At 45.2% G+C, this 21,551-nt stretch overlaps 1 protein-coding gene across 3 annotated transcripts in view; it reads right to left on the bottom strand.

The window, feature by feature from the left end:
* Window positions 1-1,686: 1,686 nt before the first annotated feature.
* Nmnat3 (nicotinamide nucleotide adenylyltransferase 3) overlaps window positions 1,687-21,551 on the bottom strand; it is a 130,200-nt gene continuing 110,335 nt past the window's right edge. For 2 of the 3 annotated variants that reach the window (XM_052717699.1, XM_052717693.1), the window contains exons 3-5: window positions 14,781-14,964; window positions 9,797-9,876; window positions 1,687-2,990 (exon numbers count right to left, since the gene is read on the bottom strand). In XM_052717699.1, coding sequence (XP_052573659.1) covers window positions 2,626-2,990; window positions 9,797-9,876; window positions 14,781-14,964 — 629 coding nt within the window. In that variant the 3' untranslated portion in view covers window positions 1,687-2,625. The remainder of the gene's footprint in view (window positions 2,991-9,796; window positions 9,877-14,780; window positions 14,965-21,551) is intronic. The other variant, XM_052717708.1, reaches the window with a different exon arrangement.

The raw sequence follows: 21,551 nt of genomic DNA, 5'->3' as shown, positions 1-21,551 counted from the left end.
CAATTACCAAACGTGCCTCGCAAAGCTCAAGCTCTATTGGGTTGAAATGGGATTTCACATCATTCTGTCCCAAGTGACACAGACAGTATTAGAAATGAGAATTTCTTTCCCCAGGCAAGGATACAGCACTGCTCTCATTTGGGTGTCGAATAGTGTCCTAGGAGATCCTTTATTTAAGGCTGGAAATTCTATTTACCCAGGGGCCTGAATCACTGTTTTTCTGTTCTTGCAAAAGAAACAGAATAACCAGGTATCAAGATGCAGAGGACACCTGAGGGAGGAGAGAGGGATGTGAAATCCGTACACAGAGTGGTGCCAGGAAATGCATCGGGGCAGAGCAGTGAGACACAGTTTCCCTTCTGCTACTAAGGGAGGGTGACATGAATCAGTGAGCCAGGCAGGTGACAGAAATTAAGATATATGTGAGTGTATGTGTACACATACATAATACGTATATATACAAAGCATAGGTCTTGCTGTGCTTTCTTATGGAAATAGTTGATGTTTGGTGGGAACTACATGACACAGACGTGGATCAGGGAGATGGAGGCATGCCCTCAAAGGCTATTAAACCTATGGAAAGGCTGGGAAGGGAGACTGGCATGCAGGGCACCTGCTGTCAGGTGCAGTGTAGTAACCGGCACCTTGTGAAGGAGGTAATGATGACTCTAGCTCTCCATGGTGCCCACGTTGCCCCCTCTGCCTCAGGGCCTTTGTATATGCCATTTGTCGTCAAGGCCATTTGCCTCCATCCATCCCAAAGTCTCTGTAACACATCCATTAGCATTTCTCTGCTGTCTACACCATCAGGGAAAATTACTTTATGAGAGTCTATACCTGGCACAAGTTCAAAGGGACCCCTTTCAGAAAAAGGACCAAGAATCAGGAACTCAGATACCTATATAATTAGGATGTGGGAAAGAGGGAAGTCAACGCGCAAGCTTCATCAGCTTTAGAGAGAACCCACTGCCTCTGGCCGTCAGCTTGTCAGTGTCACTTTCAGAGCCCTCATCAGCGTTGGCTTCTTGTCTGCTCTTCACCGTGCTATGAGCTTTTATGGATGGAGACCCTGTCTGTTCGCCATTATACCCCTGGCCCATGCAAGGACCTCAATAACTGTGATTTGAATAAATGAATCCTAAAGTTCAATAACAACAAGGAAATAACCAACTCCCAGCAGTGAGCCTCCACCTGGCAGGCCCTGGATGCCCACAGAGAAGGCTGGGCTGTGATGGAGACCTCAGCTGTAAACACTTAGTCCGGAAAGACACCGTGAGTACGAGAGAGGGAAGAATGAAAGCAGGGGTGCCTGGGAGTCAGGGGTGGGGTGTTCCAATTCCTATGCAATGGCACTGTGTGCCCCAGAATGAACATGACTTCATGCATGGTAGGGGACCTCCCACTGGTCTTCTCTGAAAGAAGCTCCTTTGGACACTGCAGCTTCTTGATGTCCTCAGGCCAAATTCTGAGTTGGATAACCCTTCAATTGAGATGCTCTTCTGGTGACTCCAGGCTGTTAATCTGTTTAAGACACTCCTCTACTTCTAGTACTCAGGACACAAACTTGAATTCATACCACTTCGATCGGAACAGGAACAAATTTCAGAGCAGCTAAAAAGAAGAGCAACAGCTGGAACACCGGGCATTAATAAAATAACAAAGGAAAAAAGAGAAACTTTTCATTAGTACTTTTTGATGTCAATTTATTATTTATCCTTTTGCCAATATTCAAACAGTCAGGCAGTCATAAAACATTCAACAGATCTTCTAAAACAGCCAGGCATCTGTTTTACTTGAGTTCCTTTTTAGAAATCAGGATATCGGGAACCCTGGTGTTTAGAGTATAGCAGTGTAAAAATACTTGCTGTATCAAAAATATTGCTTGACGGGGCTGGAGAGATGGCTCAGTGGTTAAGAGCATTTGCTGCTCTTCCATACATCAGGTGGCTCACAACTGCCTATAACTCCAGTTTCAGGAACTCTGAGGTCCTCTGATTTCCTCTCACATGCATTTGCCCTGCCCCCCCCTACTAAATCTTACACATATTTCTTGACTATAACATAGAAAGAGTGTGGTCAAAATTTTTTATGCTATACCATAGGCAGGCAGGCAGGCAGGCAATTGTTTGTAAGGGAGAATACACTGGAAATCATGATGTACTGTTTCCAGATTTCTGAATCCTCACATGGTATTATTCTGTTTGAAACAAGGACGTTGCAAAGGCCCCTGTTCAGTAATTAGCAACCTGTCAAATCCTTCCAATCAAGACCAGCATAATGCACCTGGTCTGAGTTTAAAAAAAAAAAAAAAAAAAGAATGAGGGCAACTATGATCTGACCCCTCAGGGGCCTGCTATGTTCAGAATAACATCAGTGTACATCCTATAATTACCATTTACACAAAGTAAACCGGTCTCCTCATCAGTGGCTCTGAGAGGTTTTGTCTAATCAGATGACCTGCCACGCCATTTAAATTGCTCTGATACACAACTATCCAGTCATGGGAACAGTCTGTTGGGGAAGGAAGTCACCAATGGCATTGCCACCACAGAAACAAAACAAACAGAAAGGGAAACAGACCCCAAAACAAAACAAAGCCCTGAACTGCCCACTCTCGGAGGCCTTCTAGCTACTCCTTCCTCTTCCTTTCCAGGAACTGTCACCGATGTAGAGGCTATGGTCCCTGATGTAGTTGATGACAGCATCAGGGAGGAGGTACTTCACACTCAGCCCTTGGCCCAAGGCTTTCCTGATGTACGTGGCACTGATCTCATTCTGAATGGGTTCCCTGGCCAGGTGGATGTTGTGCTGGAACTGTCGGAGGATAGGCGAGTCCAAGATGTACCCTTTCGGGTCATGACCGCCCCGGCTCACACACACCAAGCCGAACGTCTCCACGATCTCCTGAATGTGCTCGTCTTTCCAGAGGTTGGGGGTCTGGAAGGTCTTCAGGACATCTGCTCCACAGAGGAGTTTCAGCTCGGGCAGTGCTGCAAAACAAGGGCGGATCCCAGCAAAGTTACAGGATTCTGAAGTGACTTGACTTACAATGGTAAGTCTTGATTTCAGCAACATAGCTTTTGTTTACTATTGGCAAAGTGTCAAGCCAAGGAAAAAAAATTTGCCTTTCAGTACTCAGTGCTACTACAAAAGTCCGTCTATGGTTGCTCTGGACCAGCGTAGAGAGAAGTCCATTATCTGATGAGAAGTGAGATTTTTATTTAAAGTCCCAAGATCAAGAAGCTGTGAGTGTTGTACAGTTCACCACCCCAACATCCATTTCAGCCCTTGTTATTCTAAGTCCTGAGGACTTATTATTTTCATATAAAACCTCACGACATTTCATCATTAACAAGGTCTCTGGATGACTAAAAGGTCTCTAAGATCCCAGCGGGTGGCCTTTTCACTTTTGGTTGGAATATGACAAAGCTCTAGGACAGCTGGTGTGGCAGTCCTGAAGACTTTATTCTAGCAGAACACCTACTGTTACAAATGTTTTGAGGTTCTTAGTATGGTACTGTTACTAGACACAATGCGTGTAGTAACATGTGACCCTCAGAATAAATTTATGAGGTTTGCCCACTTTGCAGGGGAGAAACCAAGGCACAGAGAGGCTAGAGAGAGCTCATGTCCTCAGTTGGGAAGCCAGAACACAAACCGGCAACTAGCCTCCAGGTGGGGCATCTGTAGCGGCTAGGTTCTGCTGCCGCCTACTGGTGAGAATCTGCATGCGCGCCACGAACAGGAAGCCCGGGAGCACTAGAGAAGGAGGGGGTTAGCTGACATGCTGACACCATTCCTCTGGAGTTGACTAATCTGAACAGGAAAGCCAGTCCATGCTAGAAGCACACTCTGTGTCCCTGGTACTTCTGGAAACTGATTTCAGAAGATGGCAAAGGCTGGCCTTCCATCTGTGTCACCCTGAAGACTTGGTAAGGAAGAGATTCTGGGCTGCCACACCAGGACACACACACACACACACACACACACACACACACACGACACCATGGTGTATAAAGAATTCTCACCTACAAGAGACGACAGGCCAGGGGACTGTTCACAGCAGCAGATATCATCATACAAAGAGACTTTTCCTTTTTTCCAATGCTGTAGCCTCAGAACACTGGTCTAGTCAACGACATTGGAACATGCTTTGACTGTGCACACAAGGCTCTCAGTGACCACACAGACAGCCCCAGATGTCTCAGGCTCGGTTCCGGTTCTATTTGGTGGCTCCTGTGACCTCAACTTCAAATGAGCATGTTAGTAGTGCTCACCTTGTGGGGTTATTTTAGCACTGAATCAGTTCATCAAATGAGACAGTCAGAACCATGGTTGGCACAGAGTGTTACATGTTTTAACTGCTTTTCATTCATCCACTAATCCATTTACTTATCCACTTATCTATCCTTCTACCCAGAAATATCCATCTAATAAGTATGAATTATCTCCTGATTTCTAAAGCAATAAAATTGTGCTACAAATTATTCAGAAACTTATGCTTTACTAATTTGGTATGGATTTGTATTTTCCAGCAGCTGTTAGGATTTGCTTAATTCTTATTTATTGAATCACTGCAGGAAAGTAAGAGACCAGGGTTTGGGCTTTCAAACAACTGGTTCAATGATACTCATTTGATTTCAGCATCTCCTGGGGCCTGGGGCACATCCGCTCTGTTTCTACAGGTCAGAGAACAGACGGGACACTTTGTCTCTCCTACGCTCCACCCTTTAGTGTGTGTGTGTGTGTGTGTGTGTGTGTGTGTGTGTGTGTGTGTGTGTGTGTGTGTGAGAGAGAGAGAGAGAGAGAGAGAGAGAGAGAGAGAGAGACAGAGACAGAGACAGAGACAGAGAGACAGACAGAGAGAGAGAGACAGAGAGAGAGAGAGAGAGAGAGAGAGAGAGAGAGAGAGAGAGAGAGAGAGAGATTGAATTCTTCCTCCATTGCTCTCTTTGCGTTATTCCATTGAGGCATGGCCTGGAGCACATCACTTTTGAGCTAGGCTTGAAGGCAGCAAGCCCTAGCAATATTCCTATTTCTCACCCCCATGGTCCGGGTTACAGGTCTACATAGCTGCACCTGTCTTTTTACATAGGTGTTAGGATTTGAACAGGTATGTCCTCACACTGGCACAGCAAGCGTGTGGTCATCTCCCCAGATTCTTCTAGTGGGTTTTGGGGGGAATTTTTTTGACATTTTGGCTTCCACATTAGACACGGATTCATTAATATTGACAGTAAGAAAAGATATTCACTTTGAGCTGGGACTAGAAAGGACTAGAAAGGATTTGATCTCTGCCCCTCAATCAAAGGCACATCTATGAGGTTGGAGGTACCTGCCATCCCCTGAGCCAAGACAATGAAGCGATGAACTCATATGACTACATGTGCCTCAGGCCACAACTCCGAGCTGCTGTGTCCAGGCCTCACAGAACCCCTTCAAACTCATTCATATAAATGCCACAGAAGTTTTAGACCAAATAACTGTCCAGGTCCAAAGTGTGTAATTCAAGAATAAAGGCTGGAGGACGGAAAGAGGCTCGGCAGTTAAGAGCACTTGCTGCTCTTCCAGAGGACCAGGGTTCAATTCCCAGCACCCACATGGTGGCTCACTACTGTCTGTAATGCCAGTTCTAGGGGGATCCAAAGCCCTCCTCCGGCCTCTGTGTGCACAGCATGTGCATGGTGTACAGACATACATGCAGGCACCACCCCCCACCAAATAAATAATGAAAAGTGAATAAAGGCTGCCAGTGTGACTCGTCTAGCAGTCACACAGTGGCATGAGTGGGAGGTCTGTGGGTGTCTGGTGAGCAGTCCACTCTGACGATGAATAGTTATGGGCTTTGAAAAGCAGATGGGCCAAAATTTATGCAAGCTGTAAGGAAAACACCAGAGAGCCTAAAAGCCTGGATGTTTGGTGGCCCTAAGTTGATGGCATTTCAAGGCTTGTCAGTGCTGGGTGGAAATTTCAGATTTCTTGGGACCCTGGGAAAGTGACTTGCCTGTGGGCCTATTTCTTCAGCTATAAGATGGGGACAGTAAAGGTTCCATGGAAGTTATAGGAAGGGACAGGTGGAGAGAAAGCCTGTCAACTGTGATATATGAATACAGCCATGCATGATGACATCCAACCAGCACACCAGGCGAGATCTACATACGAGGGCACCAGACAGGAATCCAGGAATGAGACCTGATAGTCAACACCCAAACTAACCATCCCTGGTGAAATAGGCACAAGGTTGGGTGCTTGCTGTTTTTACAGAAAGGGGGTTCTCTGAACCAGACTCAGCCCTATCAGCCAAAGGCAGGACCACCCTTACCGACAGAAGACAGGCTGCTGATAAAGGCCCTGGGGTGTCACCTATTCCAGTGTGTCCCCCCAGCAGCCAGCATCACAGCAATCCCCATGAGGACAAGTGAGTCCAAGGAGGTCTGCCAGTTACAGAAGGGACAGTGAGGCCCAGATCTGATGCCATGAGTGCTGAGCTCAGCATGTGATCTGCCATCGCAGACCGTGACAGCACACAATAAAATGCACAGATCCCAAAGTGGCCCTTAGAAATAAACATGTCCCGGGTAACATATGTGCCATCCCATCAAAACCTAAGCTTCTGCTGAGAAAAGCCCACCTTCCTGTTTTAAAATGTTCATTTTTTTTTTGCTTTTGTTTTTTGCCTTTTGCTGATGATGAACGTGAAATGTGTGTTCACGATGGAACATATGGAAGCTGTAAATGTTGAAAACTGAAAGCAACAACAGCAACCCATCAGGCTGATTCTGGGCTCTACAGCCATCAACATTTTGGTGCATTTTCTTAGGTTTCCATATTGATTTAGACACACCAACAACAGGGAACCAGACTCACTCTTATCTGAAGTTATACACGTATTATTATATGATGCTTCTTCTACTTCCTCAGTGTTTCCCCATCTCCCTGAAATTCTGATGCGGATTCTTTTGATGCATACAGTGTCATTTACTCAGTGGTCCTTTATATTTAAATTCTTAGTTGCTTTTATTTTCTGCCTTTGTAAAAACAGCTGTGCCGGCTAGACCTGATGGTATGGGCCTGCAATCTGAGCTATTCAAGAGGCTGAGGCAGGGGGGATTGCAAGTTCAAGGCCTGCCTTGGATACAAGAGTTTAAGGTCAGCTTGGGCAACTTAGTGAGACCCTGTCTCACGATAAAAAGTAAGAAGGAAAGGGGTGTGTGTGTGGCTAGGCAGGTACTGGGCCAAGAACCTGTGGTAGACAGGTCAGAGAGCCCTCGGAGAGAACGTATTCCTATTACCCCACTAATGGGACCCAGCATTATACCAATTCCTGATGATGTCTCATTACACCCTTAGATTAGTGGATCTCTCAACCCTCATCAGAGGAGCTTCTTCCTGCAGAATATGGTGGTTAACACAGAGACCCACAACTGGTCAAGATGCAGACAGTACGAGGCTGTGGCTTGCACAGCCTTAAATGGAGTATCTATGACCACACCCTTCCTTCCAAGACTCAGGGATCATTTTGGAAGATGGAGCAGAAAGACGGTCAGAGCCAGAGGCAGTGGATGACTACAAACACGCAGGATTTTCCAGACAGAGCAGGGCAGCTGCACACATGAACTCATAGGCATTGTGACGGTACGCACAAGTCCTGCGCAAGCTCAAGCCAGACACATCTCAGCATGGAGGGGTTGATGCGCACGCAGTTCCACGCCTAACTGAGAAGCTACTGACAGAGAGAGTTGGTTGTCTATAAGGGTGTGGCCCCTGGTGAGTCTAAGATGCTCCAATGGATGGCTACACACTGAAGAGTACACAGGCTGCACAGATGGGCTTGATGTTTCAAAAAATATTTTATTTTATGTGCATGAATGTGCCTAAGTGTATGTATATGTACCATGTGTATGCAGGAGTCTACTGAGGTCAGAAGAAGGATCACTTCCTCTGAAACTGGAGTTACAGATGGCTGTGAGCAGCCATGTGGGTGCTGGGAACCAAACCCTAGTCTTCTGCAAGTACAGTGAGTGTTTTTAACTGCTCAGCCCCACTTCATGGGTTTAAAAAAATGAGGACAAAAATTTGGGTGGGTATAGAATGGGGGAGTGGCTCTGGGAGGAGATGGGTGAGGGGATAAAAATGTTCAAAATACAAAGTATGGAATTCTTGAGAATTAATAAAAACAGTTTTTAACATGGGGGTGGGGAGCAGGTATGTGAGTGCACGCCTTTAATCTCATCACTGGGAAGGAAGGCAGAGTCAGGTGGCTCTCTGTGAGGACAAGCCAGGGCTACATCGTGAGATCTGGTTTCACAGTACAAACAACAAGGAAAGAGAGACTCGGTGGCACACACCTTCACTTCCGACATCTGGGAACCTGAGGCACGTGGAGCTTAGAAAGAGCCCAGACATACGGTCAATTAGAGATGGGAACCCCCAGGAAATGAACAGGGAACTGACATGGGGTGGGAGGTTCTGATAGAGGGTGAAGTCACATAAACTTAGCAGCTGGGCTTCACTGGGAATATAGGTTCTGAATGCCTCACAGGACATGCTCCCCTCTGAAGGGGAGGAGTAGGTACCAAGCAGAGGCAGAATGGGTTCTGTGAGCATCTGCAGAGAGGCAATACAAGAGCTATGGTTCAGCATGCCATCCCCACTTGCCTCTGGCTGCCCCTGCCTCTCTCCTGAGTCCCTAATGTATCCCAGGTCTACAATGTCCATGCTGACACATTCCTGCTCGTGCATCTCTGCATCTCTGCCTTGAAATGCTCTAATCTCCACAGCCCACTGGTCCTGTACACATGGGTGTAGCTGTCTGCTCCTCCACACAGCAACCTTTCACACTAATGTCAGCACTTCTCTCCACCCCACAGCCTGTGTCCAGCTCAAGGCATGGACTGGGGGCTGATGGAGTGCCTACACTCCCCTGAGCTCAGAGCCTGGCTCTCATAGTGTCCACCAGCATTATGTAGGACTTTGTAGAAAGGAATGTCTATGATGCGAAGAGGGCATCCTGTCCACGGTCCATATCTGGGGCTGGAAACAGAGGAGCCCGCACAGGTAAGGAGGACAGGCCAGAGGAGTATAGTAAATATTACGTGTATGGATTACATGGCGGCCCTGCAATTCCTTTTTAGACTCTCATTCTAGTATACAGTCTCAAAGTGATGGCACGGCAGTTTCTGAGTGATCACTAAACATCAGACTCCCAGCGCCCTTCCCTCAGGAGGTCTGGGGTGTGGTCTGGCCATTCTTGTTTCTAACAAGACTCATGGTACTTCTGCTGTGTGTAATCTTTGACCCTTGACACCAGGGCTTTGCATACTCTGAAATCTCAGGACTTGCCTCTACCTAGCAGGAGAAGAAAAAGTAGAGATGTGGGTTTCTAACTTAAGAAGCTAACCCAAGAGAACTTCAAGCTCCCCTAAAACTGTTTCTTCCTTTGAGGAACTCACTGAGTGGCTGCTAAGAAGTGTTAGGCTCTCACCCAAACTTTCTCCTTGTAGACTCAGAAGGCTAAGGGTTTTAAAGGACCCCAGCACCAGCTTGGCCCTGTGTAGCCCTCGCTGTAATTCATGTCACGAGCACAAGTCACAGGGTGGCTAAACTTCTTTGGGCAGCAAATCTCAAATTAGCACAATTAGTGGTGTGAGGTGGAGTTTGTCTAATCTGACCTTCTGACCTCAGACACTACCAGGCAGGTCTCAAGTTCTTGTCCATTCTGAGGGCTGGACAAACCCCTTTGGCTCATCAGTCTTCACCTGAATCCCCCCATTGGAACCAAGGGGTCAGCACCCACCTGCAGAGGCTGACGGGGTTTTGCTGGGGTCTGGACCTTCCGTCGAGGCTGAGGATTTGAGCAGCTCACCGTGATGGTGCCTACGGTGTAAGCACACGGGCTCAAGTGTGTTGTATTTTAGACCCTCAACACCATCCCAGTGCCTCAGAATTTAAGACTTGCTTCTCCACACCTTGGATCATTCCCTGAATATTGAGGATCCACCATGTGCCAGACTGTGCTCCAGGGGCAGGACAGGAAGCATATGCCACGGAGAGTCCTATTCCATTCACTGTACCACATTCTAGGCAAGCTGGGTGGCAGTGGGCAGGTAAGCCTGATGCCACCCTGTCCATCCATCTCAGCAATTCTCTGCTGAAAATATGGTCGTTAGTGGTGAGTAGGTGCCAAGGCATCAGCTCTCAACAAGAGATAGATAGAAGTAAGCCAAATGGTGGTGGCACACGCCCTTAATCCCAGCACTTGGAAGGCAGAGGCAGGGGGATCTCTGTGAGTTCGAGGCCAGCCTGGTCTACAGAGTGAGTTCCAGGACAGCCAGGGCTACACAGAGAAACCAAAACAAACAAATAAACAACAACAACAAAACCCACCAACCACCACCCCCAACAAAAACCCAAACAGACAGATGCATTTTCCTTTGGAAAGCCTAAGTGGCGATACCTGATTTTAGGATTCTGTGTAGGTAAATGAGCTACATACAGGAAGGCCCCGGCACAGTGTGGCCTCCAACTGGCTCCAGCATACAGTCTTATCATAAACTTGTGTTTTAAAATGCTATGAGGTGGTGGCTAAGAGCCTGGGCTTGGAGAGACAGCTTGGGTTGAATCCCGACCTCCACTGCCGGCTGTCACCCTAATGAATGATTTCAAGTCTCAGTCAGCATGGATGGTTCCTTCGTGCAAATGGGGAATGATGGCAGTGGCCCCCACAACGGGTAGTTATGAAGATGAAGGGAGTTAATCCAAGCGAAGTCACAGAGCACTTTAGGTATGATCAGACTTATGCACATCTGACATGCTCAATTTTAAGCAATCTATCTTCAAATTGAGACTCCTGCATTTCTTTTCTCTCCAAACACTCTTGTAACTCCAGCACTCTTGTGTCCACCAATTTATCTTCCACCTTCCCTGGGCTCAATGGAGCACCACTGCGGCTGCATTTGAGAGAGGCAGTTTGTTTTTAAGACTCAGCACACTTCCCCTGTGGACTCCGTTCCTTGGGGTAGTGGTCCTTGCTGGCTTTTTGCTGCCTGCCTGAGTGGTACTCCAGTGTGCACAGTCCTAGGCCTCGGAACTGACCCCAAGAGCACGGTTTCTGTGTCTCCAGAAGCTTGCCCAGGGACGCCCCAGCAAAGGGTAACTATGGTGAAAGAAAAGTCAGCCACCTCCCATTCCCAGCCAGCATCATTGTTTGAGAACAGTGGTCCTCAACCTTCCTAAGGCCACAACCCTTTAATACAGTTCCTCATGCTGTGCTGACCCCCAACCATCAAATTACTCGGTGGCTACTTTGTAACTGTAATTTTGCTACGGTTATGAATTGTAATGTAAAAATCTGTGTTTTCTGATGGTCTTAGGTGACCCTTGTGGGCCGAGACCCACAGGTTGAGAACTTCTGTTTAGAGGGTGGCTCTGGTATGGCTTCAGAGCCTAGTGGCTGGTGCTCTGCCTCTAGCATATTTAATGTGTAACTGTGATCATTTGAGCATCTCTGAGCCTCCGGCTTTTCATCTGTAAAATGAAGACATGAGGTCATGTTTGTAGTGGTTCATGAGGTGATGTGGGTGGAGGACAGACCACATGAAGTGGCACTTTGACCAAGGCCTTCCCCAACACACGAGGAAAAGGTAAGTTACTGTCATGGTTGGTGACTGAGTGTACTCTCTAAGGCCTATGTGTTGAGGGCTTGGGTCCTAGCTGTAGATCCAGTCATTGAAAGATGGGCTCTCACCGAATCAGTGATGGCTACTGGCGGGTTTGTGATTGGATGGCATTCCTAGGAGATGCCTGAAGCTTTGGGAGGTGAGGTCTCATTGGAGAAAGTAGGTCACTGGGGGGATGACTTGGGGGCCTTATTCTGGGCTCCTCTCTGTTTCTCTGCTTCCTGGCCACCAGGGAATAAGTAAGTTGGCTCCACCACACCCTTCCGCCTTGATGCTCTACCTCACAATAGGCCAGAAATAGCAATGCTAGATGAGGGCTGAAACCTTTCAAAGTGTGAGCAAAAGTAAGATTTCTTGTTAAATGGCTCCTTTTAGTTATTTCTCACTGTAAGGAAAGGTGACAACCCCAGGTAAAGGCTCTCTCATTAAAGTTGGCCTAGACTTTACAGCATTAGCAAAAATGTAAACGTCATCAGAATAAAGAGTCTCCACCGAGTCCCTCAGTGAACGGATATCACAGTGACCTTTGTTATGCTGTGTTGTAAATCCACTGTGACCATCATCGAGAGGACACTAAATGCAGCAGATGTTGGGGGCTGATTTCTACCATGATTCTAAAACCACTTGACTTTACAATTTTAGCTTGATTTTCAACCGTTAAAAAGAAAAATCTTGTCGGGCGGTGGTGGCACACACCTTTAATCCCAGCACTCGGGAGGCAGAGGCAGGCGGATCTCTGTGAGTTCGAGGCCAGCCTGGGCTACCAAGTGAGTTCCAGGAAAGGTGCAAAACTACACAGAGAAACCCTGTCTTGAAAAACCAAAAAAAAAAAAAGAAAAAGAAAAAAAAGAAAAATCTTAATCAGCTATCTGTTGAAAGAAACTGTTGACTCTGTTGGCTAAGTCTCAACCACAACAGCACACCATAAATCATGTGAGACTTTGAAATAGATGCCTGTGGTTAGTGTCCATGCCAGCAAAAGCCTTGGCCTGGGAGAGAACCTTAAAGAATGTTTTCCAAGTGATTTTGGCTGCCAAGGTTGTGACCATGTGTCAATTGCTCTTTAAGTGGATCTCAACACTGATCAGAATCCTGATTCTCTCATCCAGTGACCAGCGCTGTGGGACTCAAGCCTGAATACATATTAGAATCGCTAGGAGCAACTGAAATACTGGATCTCTTCCCTCCTCACCCAGACTGATGAGATCACAGCCTCTGGGGTGGGACACGGGTGGTAGACCTAGGAAGTTTGCTGTCCTTTGTGTAAAGTGTCCAGAAGCACTTGACCAAAGGGCACCAGCAAAAGGAGAAAGAGTGCATTTGGTAGTATGCAGCCACGAATCCTAATTGGTCTTAATAAAAACCTGCTGCTAGATATCAGGGTAAATGCTGAAAGATCAGAGAGACAAAGGAACAAGCCACAGCCACCTCACCTCACCAACTCCTCAGATGAAGGTCCTGAGCTCCTGTCTCCACCCAGCCATATTACTTCCTGTTTCCACCTCCCTAGTGTTGGGATTAAAGGCATGAGATCCCAAGCGCTGGGATCACAGGTATGGGCCACCATTGCCTGGCTCTGTTTCCCTTCTAGACTGGATCAATCTTGTGTAGCCCAGGGTGGCCTTAATTCACAGAGATCCGCCTGCCTCTGCCTCCTGAGTGCTGGGATTAAAGGTGTGTGCCACCACTGCCTGGCCTCTATGGCTAACTAGTGGCTTAGCTCCACACTCTGATCTTCAGGCAAGCTTTATTTGTTAGATCACAAACAAAAATATCACCACAGTAGTACCTGTGCTCACACTGGCATTCTGCAGCAGAAGCAGTAGTAACACAAAATGACTATGCCATCATTTTGGTTTTATGGACAAACCACAGCCAGCATTATAGATGGAGGGAGGGCAGATGACATTAGTTAGCACCTACCATCTACCAGCTGATTTGCCTGCACCATCTCATCAAAACCACCTGGTGTCCTAACCAGGGAAGTTAGGTGCTGCTATTCTCATTTTATTGGGTGAGGAACTGGGGCTTGGGGAAGCCAAATCACTTTCATCAAGTCATTCAGTTAAATCTGGGCTTCAAAGCCTACATCCCAGGCAACTGTGGCTCTCACAGGGATGGGGAGAAAGCCCTAGTCACTGAGTACTTACTAAAGCTAAATGATTTGCTAGATAATCTGCTGCCTTGCTTCTGAGAAAGGCTCCTTTCAAAAGGACGTTCTAGGTTCATGTTTGAGTGTGAGATCAGGCTTCTGCCAAGGGACGGCTAAAAGGAAGAGATTGTGTACTCACACGGTTACTAAACATGTGTCCTCTCGGTTTGGCAGCAGGTTCTAAGGTGGCACTGGAGCTGCTGAATGCTCTGTCGTCCCTTCCCTAACGAAGGTGCAGAACCTGTATGACTGCACAGGTCACACCCCTACCGTGCCTTCTAGCCGAGCAGCCCGTTACCAGTGATGAAGCAGGCCGGCTTTACTCCGCTCCGGCTGCCAGGACAGTGACCACTATCCTAATGTGCAGGGCCGGTCCAGGGCTTTCAAACAGCTGTGCTGACTATGCTGAATGCTAGTAAGAATTCAAAAGACAGAAGACAATCTGGGGTAACTATCCCTGCTCTTAAAATAACTCCTTCCCTTTTATATTAGAGTCTATGTTAGCAAACAAGAAGGGAAGATGGAGTATTATATAGGTTCAGTTTTCAAACTTGTCAATGACGAGAAGCTAAAGGCCCCAGTTAATGAAGGCGATTTGTTGTTCTAGGACAGGAAAGCTGTTTTTAAAATCTTCATTCAATTATATTGTCTTCATTTTGCAAGTGATAGAGAGGTCTCAGAGAGGTTAAGTCACATGTTCAAAGTCACAGAGCTGCTAAATAGTAACAGTGGGCCTGGTCCTCGGAATCAAGACAGTCCTAAATGCTAGAAGCTGCTCATTTACTTTTTCCCAGGGACTCCTCTGAAAAGGTGATCTACAGGTCTCTCTCCCTATAAGCAGAGGCATTACTCTGGTCTTAGCTAGGAAGTTCTGGCTGGGGCCACCCCAACAATCTGTCCCATCCTTTCAATCTGCACATGTTAATACAGAACATCATGACTCCTGTTACCTCAGCACCTTGACCGTTTCCATCCACTGTGGCTGCTCACTCTCCCAGGAGTCCACCCGAATCCAGTCAGAGGTCTGCAGGGCCAGCCGGGCCATGGCTACTCGGTGATGGGAAGCCACCAGGTCTTTCTTCCCATAGCTGTCATTAACAGGTGAGATGATGCCCTCGATCACCTGGTACATTCCTAGGCAGGGGAGAATAGGGATGTTGTGCATGAGGAAAGACACGGGCCACCCGGCCGCCCGCACAGTGCAGGCAGGTGCTCAATGTTTACACCTCATCCTGCGTGTGAGCAGACCCTGGAGGTACCTCCTGGTGGGCTAGAGCTTGCAAGGAAGGGCCAGGGTACTTACCTTGGTGACCTGTGCCTCCCCTCTAGTGTCTTCGACAACTTAGAGTGGTACTTCATTGAGAGGAAGCTGTGAGGGTGGAGCTCAGGCAACAGATCACAGGGCAAATAGCATCAGGATGTGCTTGATGAACATTATGAGGTGCTTTTCTGTAGTTCATTGTATTTGTATAGTTTTATCCCCCAAAGAGGATTCTGGGGCTGGAAAACAAAGGAGGGGTGATGCTGGCTAGTTTTGTGAACGTGACACAAACCAGAGTTATCTGGGAGGAGGGAACCTATGTTGTGGGATAATCTTTTTGTACACTGTGAAGATGTGTCACTGTGATTGGTTTAATAAGAACATGAGTGGACAGTAGCTAGGCAGGAGAAGACAGGTGGGATTTCTGGGGAGAGAGGAAGATGAGGGAAAAATCTAGGCACTCGGATTTCACCAGCAGACTTGCAGCAAGTTGGACGTGCTGTACCAAGGAGAGGTAAAAGCCATGTGGTAGAACATGGATTAATAAAAAGAAGGCTAATTTAAGTTATAAGAGCTAGCTGGGAAAAGCTTAGGCAAAGGCCCGGCTTTCATACTAAATAATAATTAATAATAAGTCTCCACATCATTATTTGTGGGCTGGCAGTCCAAGATAGTTTGACAAAAAAGCTTGCTATAAACCTCAGTTGTCCAAACTATCACATGGACTGAGAGCACGTCTGTGGTGTGGGACATTTTCTTGATTAAATGTTTGATATGGGAAGGTCCATTGTGGGCAGAGTTACTCCTGGGCAGGTGGTCCTAGGTGGTATAAAAAAGCAGGCTGAGTGAGAACAAGTCAGTAAGCAGTGTTCCTCCATGGTCTCTGTTTCAGTTCCTGCCTCTAGGTTCCCACCTTGAGTTCCTGTCCTGGCTTCCTCAGTGATGGACTAAATCTATAAGAAAAACAAACTGTTTCGTCCTTCAAGTTGTTTTTGGTCATGGTGTTTATCACAGCAATAGAAAGCTAACTAGGACAGAGGGAGTTTGGAATGAAGCAGGGTTGGTGGGTGATGGGATGCGCCCTGACTGTACGGGCCCACTGTGACTCTGAGTGATGTGTGGCCAACCAAAGGGAGCCCCATAGCAGGGGGGGCTGATGCGAAGGGAGTAGGCTGAGCTGGTTAGCAATGGATATTGCCTGAGGATCTTGGGAGCCTATGTGGGATTTATCTGATGAGACACTAACTGGTGTTTTAAGTCCTTGAAACAAGGGCAACTGACCAAGCCTGTGCGCCCCAACAATGACGATACTTTAAGAGACATTCCTTGTGACCTCCAGTTTAAGAGTTTTTGTCAGGTGTGTCTTAGTCAGGGTTTCTATTGCTGTGATGAAACACCATGACCAAAGCAACTTGGGGAGGGAAGGGTTGATTTGGTTCACACTTCCAGATCACTGTTCATTATTGAAGGAAGTCAGGACAGCAATTCAAGCAGGGCAGGAACCTGGAGGCAGGCGCTGATGCAGAGGCCATGGAGGAGTGCTGTTTACTGGCTTGCTTCTCATGGCTTGCTCAACCTCCTTTTTTTTTTTTTTTTAATAGAACCTGGGACCACCAGGCCAGGGATAGAACCACCCACAATGGGCTGAGCCCGCCCCCCCCCCATCAATCACCAATTAAGAAAACACCTACAGCCTTGCCTACAGCCTGGTTTTATGGAGGCATTTTCTTAATTGAGTTTGTGTCAAGTTGACATAGAACCAGCCAGCACAGTGAATGTACAAGTTTTTAAAATATTCTGCCACTCTTCACAAACTATTGTGTGGTTTTCTCCCCTGGTCAGTTACTATAGGGGAATAGCACTGATTAGTTTTCCAATCGTAAGTACTGCATTCCTGAAGCAATCTCAGTTAAGGCAAATATCTAATTAGTCATTTAAGATTTATTTATTTGTGTGTGTGTGTGTGTGTGTGTGTGTGTGTGTGTGTGTGTGTGTGAGAGAGAGAGAGAGAGAGAGAGAGAGAGAGAGAGAGAGAGAGAGCCAGCCTACGGGAGACTATGAGAACCATGTGTGTGCAAGAGCCTGTGGAAGCCTTAAGAGGGCATTAGATGCCATGGAGGTAGATATGGTGATATTTTATTTGTATTAAAATATTATTTGTATGTTAATAAATAAAGTTGCCCAGGGGTCAGAGCTATTAGCAAGCCATAGGAAAGCAGGGCAGTGGTAGCGTACGCTTGTAATTCCAGCACTTGGTAGGCAGAGCTGGGTAAGTCTCTGTGTGTTCAGGGATACAGCCATTATTGGATACACATGCCTTTAATCTTAATACCAATCATGGAAAACCTGGAGGCCTATACAGACAGGCTGTGAGGAGGCGGTCATGTGGTTGGGTTTACAACCAATGAGAAGGCAGGACAGGAACTCTATATAAAGACTTTAACACAGGGGTAGCTCTGGTTCGGAGAGGTAGGACCACCGCAGGAGGAAGGGTAAGGTTTTAGCTCTTAGCTCTGATCTCTTGGCTTTCTTCTTTGCATTGGTTCTGTGTTTATTATTTAATAAGAAGGTTGGATACATCTACATTTGGCGCCCAACGTGACAAGAATTCATTAAAAACCGCTTGGCTTGGCTTGGCGGCAGATCCGGTTTCCAGCCTGGGCGGCCTGGCTGCCTAGCTTGGGCCCAGGCCTGACTGACCCGCAGCTGGAGCTACTTGCAACTGCTACAAACAACTCAGACCTGCCCTGCTGAACAGGGCCCCTGCCTGTAAAGCCAAGGCTTGACTCGGCTCAAGCGGCTACACTTTCTCTCTCTCTCTCTCTCTCTCTCTCTCTCTCTCTCTCTCTCTCTCTCTCGCTGGATTCACACCTCGAACACCAGGTGGCTGTGAAATTCCCTGGGATTCTACTGTTCTACCCAGACTTGGTAAGTCAATTAACATATCTATTTAAAAGAGAATTTTTTTCTACATTAAAAAAAAATGGGCTTTATGTGTACATTGGAAGAAAATTGGCTTTGTTTGAAATTTTAGGCACTCTGACAATGGAACAACTATATGAAAAGATTAATATTGATCGAATTATTCAGTTTATTACTTTTCTTATCCTCATTTTACTATTTAAAAAGATCGTCAACTTAAGTGCCAGGATAACAGTCTTAGAAAAACTTGTTAAACCGGTAAAAATGAATTATAGAGAAATTCAAATTCAGACAGAAGAAATAAATAGTGAAGTTGTTTCAAAATTGGATCCTCAGGTTACAGAAAGAAAGCCAGTTTTCACACAATCACCCTTAATTTATCCAGTAGCCGTACCTGTTGAAGAGAATGAACAAAATACTTGGGTTCCAGTTGAAATGTTAGACTTACGAAGATTTAAGGAGGCAATAGCATCTTATGGCATGCACTCCCCATATGTAAAGCAAATGTTAAACACCTGGTCAACTTGTAATAGGATTATACCAAAGGACTGGCGGGAATTGGCACAGGCTGTTCTTGAACCCGGACAAAATCTCCAGTGGAAAATGTGGTTCAGTAATGAGGCTAAAAATATAGAAAGACAATGGAGGGATAGCGGAATACAAGTCTGCCAGGATCAGCTTATTGGCGAAGGCCAATATGCTTCAGTACAAACACAATGTTCATATGATGTCCAAACCCTACTTCTATGTAAAACGGCAGCTTTGAATGCATGGGACAGAGTTGAAGAACCAGGAAAAAAAAACTGAGTCATTTACAAAGGTTATACAGGGCCCCAAAGAATCTTTCACAGATTTCTTACAAAGATTGACTTCAGCAGTACAAAAAATGGTCCCGAATTCAGAGGCTAGTCAGATCATAATTGAATCTTTAGCCTTTGAGAATGCAAATGCAGCATGCAAAAGAATAATTAGGCCGTTAAAGGCAAGATCTGCACCTTTGGAAGATTGGATTAGAGATACAGTTAATGTAGAGGCTTATGACCATGATGATATGTGGGTAGGAAAAGCAATTTCAAAAGGTTTGAGCAATGTTAGATGTTTTGGATGTGGAAAGCAAGGACATTTGAAAAGGGATTGTAAACAGGTCATTCCTAGAAATAATGTTTCTTCAAGGAACACTGGCAACAGAATGCCCCTTCCTTCTGGAGTATGCAGAAGGTGTGGTAAGGGAAAACACTGGACCAACGAATGTAGATCAACAAGGGACAAACAGGGTAACCCTCTGCCTCGAGCTTCGGGAAACTCCCAGAGGGGCCTCAGGCAGGCCCCCACAGTAAATCCAGTTCAAACCTTTCCTGCAGTTGTAGAGGAAACCCCTACTCAAAGCAACTAAATAACCAAATGTCTATTGGAATAAATCATGTTAGTCGAGATGATGAAACAGAGAAAATAGGAAATACGGGAAAAAACATAAAGAAAATTTTTTGGCAAACTTCTATTAATGAACAAAGACCAAAACTAACAATAAAAATAAATGGTGTTTTGTTGTCTGGTCTGGTAGACACAGGTGCTGACATTACCATAATTGCACCAGAATTTTGGCATCCAACTTGGCCTCTTCAGGAGGTAAACATTCAACTCTTAGGAATTGGGACATTATCTAGGGTGAAACAAAGTGTAAGATGGCTTGAATGTATAGGTCCAGAAGGACAGAAAGGAAAATTAAAACCATATATGGCTAACATAGCTATGAACCTGTGGGGTCGAGACTTGTTACAACAATGGAATACTCAGATTAATATCCCTCCAATCTCAGAAACAAATCATAAACTAGCACATGTTTCTGAGAGAAATATTAAAAGATATTATTCTAATGAGTGCTCACCAGCCATCCATGTCATACAAGAACAGGGCACAACAACTGATAATCTTCCAAAAACATTAACAGCTCTACCTTTAAAATGGTCAACAGACAAGCCTGTATGGGTTCAGCAATGGCCTTTAACAACAGAGAAACTCCAGGCTTTACAAGAGCTGGTGGAAGAACAGTTAAATGCTCATCATATTGAAGAATCAACCAGCCCTTGGAATTCTCCTGTATTTGTTATAAAAAAAAAAATCTGGTAAATGGAGAATGGTAACAGACCTTAGAGCAATTAACAAAGTAATTCAGCCAATGGGCTCTTTACAATCTGGAATTCCTTTACCTACTCTGTTACCAAAAGGCTGGCCTCTCATAGTTATTGATTTAAAAGACTGTTTCTTTTCAATACCCTTACAAGAAAAAGACAGAGAAAGATTTGCTTTCACAGTGCCTACTTAAAATAATTCTCAACCGGTTAAAAGATTTCAATGGAGGGTTCTCCCACAGGGAATGTTGAATAGCCCAACTTTGTGCCAATATTTTGTAAAACAGCCATTAGAAGTGGTACGTAAAAAATTTCCTAAATCTATAATTTATCATTATATGGATGACATTTTATTAGCTGATTCAAATGCAGATACTTTAGAAAGAATGTTTGAAAAAGTAAAGAAAATTTTGCCTTGCTGGGGATTACAAATTGCTTTAGAAAAGGTACAAAGAGGAGATTCTATTAATTATTTAGGATATAAAATAGAACTTCAAAAAATTAGACCTCAAAAAGTGCAAATTAGGAGAGATCGACTACAGACTCTTAATGACTTTCAAAGATTATTTGGAGACATTTCTCATCTAAGAACTATTGTTGGGGTAAAAAATGATGAACTGAATAATTTGTTTAAAACCTTAGAAGGTGATAAGGACTTAAATAGTCCAAGAGAATTATCACCTGAAGCTGAGAAAGAATTGGCCTTGGTAGAAAAGAAAGTACATGAAGGGCACATAGATCGTATTAATCCAAAGCTGGATTGCATTTTGGTTATTTTACCTTCTAGGCATTCCCCAACAGGAATATTAATGCAAAGGGAAGATATTATATTGGAATGGATATTTTTACCAAATAAACCAAATAAAAAATTAAAAACTTATGTGGAAAAAATCTCTGACTTGATTTGGAAAGGAAAATTGAGACTTCGCCAATTAGCAGGAATAGACCCAGCAGAAATTGTCGTACCTTTAACTAAGGAGGACATTGAAAAATTATGGATAGAAAATGAAGCTTGGCAAAAAGCTTGTAGTAATTTTTTGGGAGAAATTAACAGCAAATATCCCAAAGCAATAGAATTGATCTTATAAAGAGAGCTGATTGGATCTTGCCTCGAATTGTGAGGAAAAAAACCCATATCTGGAGTTCGTACATTTTATACAGATGCCAACAAACAAGGAAAGGCAGGTTACAAATCAGAAAATTTAAGTAAAGTGGTTCAAAGTCCTTATAATTCAGTTCAAAAATCAGAATTGTATGCTATTCTGTTGGTATTAATGGATTTTTCAGAACCTCTCAATATAGTAACTGACTCTCAGTATGCTGAAAGAGTAGTATTACATATTGAGACTGCAGAATTTATCCACGATGCTTCAGAATTAACTTCATTATTTATTCAATTACAAGATACA

The sequence above is a fragment of the Peromyscus californicus genome, unplaced genomic scaffold (genome assembly GCF_007827085.1).
Source record: "Peromyscus californicus insignis strain IS unplaced genomic scaffold, ASM782708v3 Scaffold_11__1_contigs__length_118956290, whole genome shotgun sequence".
Classification (NCBI taxonomy): domain Eukaryota; kingdom Metazoa; phylum Chordata; class Mammalia; order Rodentia; family Cricetidae; genus Peromyscus; species Peromyscus californicus.
Note: the sequence above shows the minus strand (reverse complement) of the source record. Positions and strands in the feature narration are given on the sequence as shown.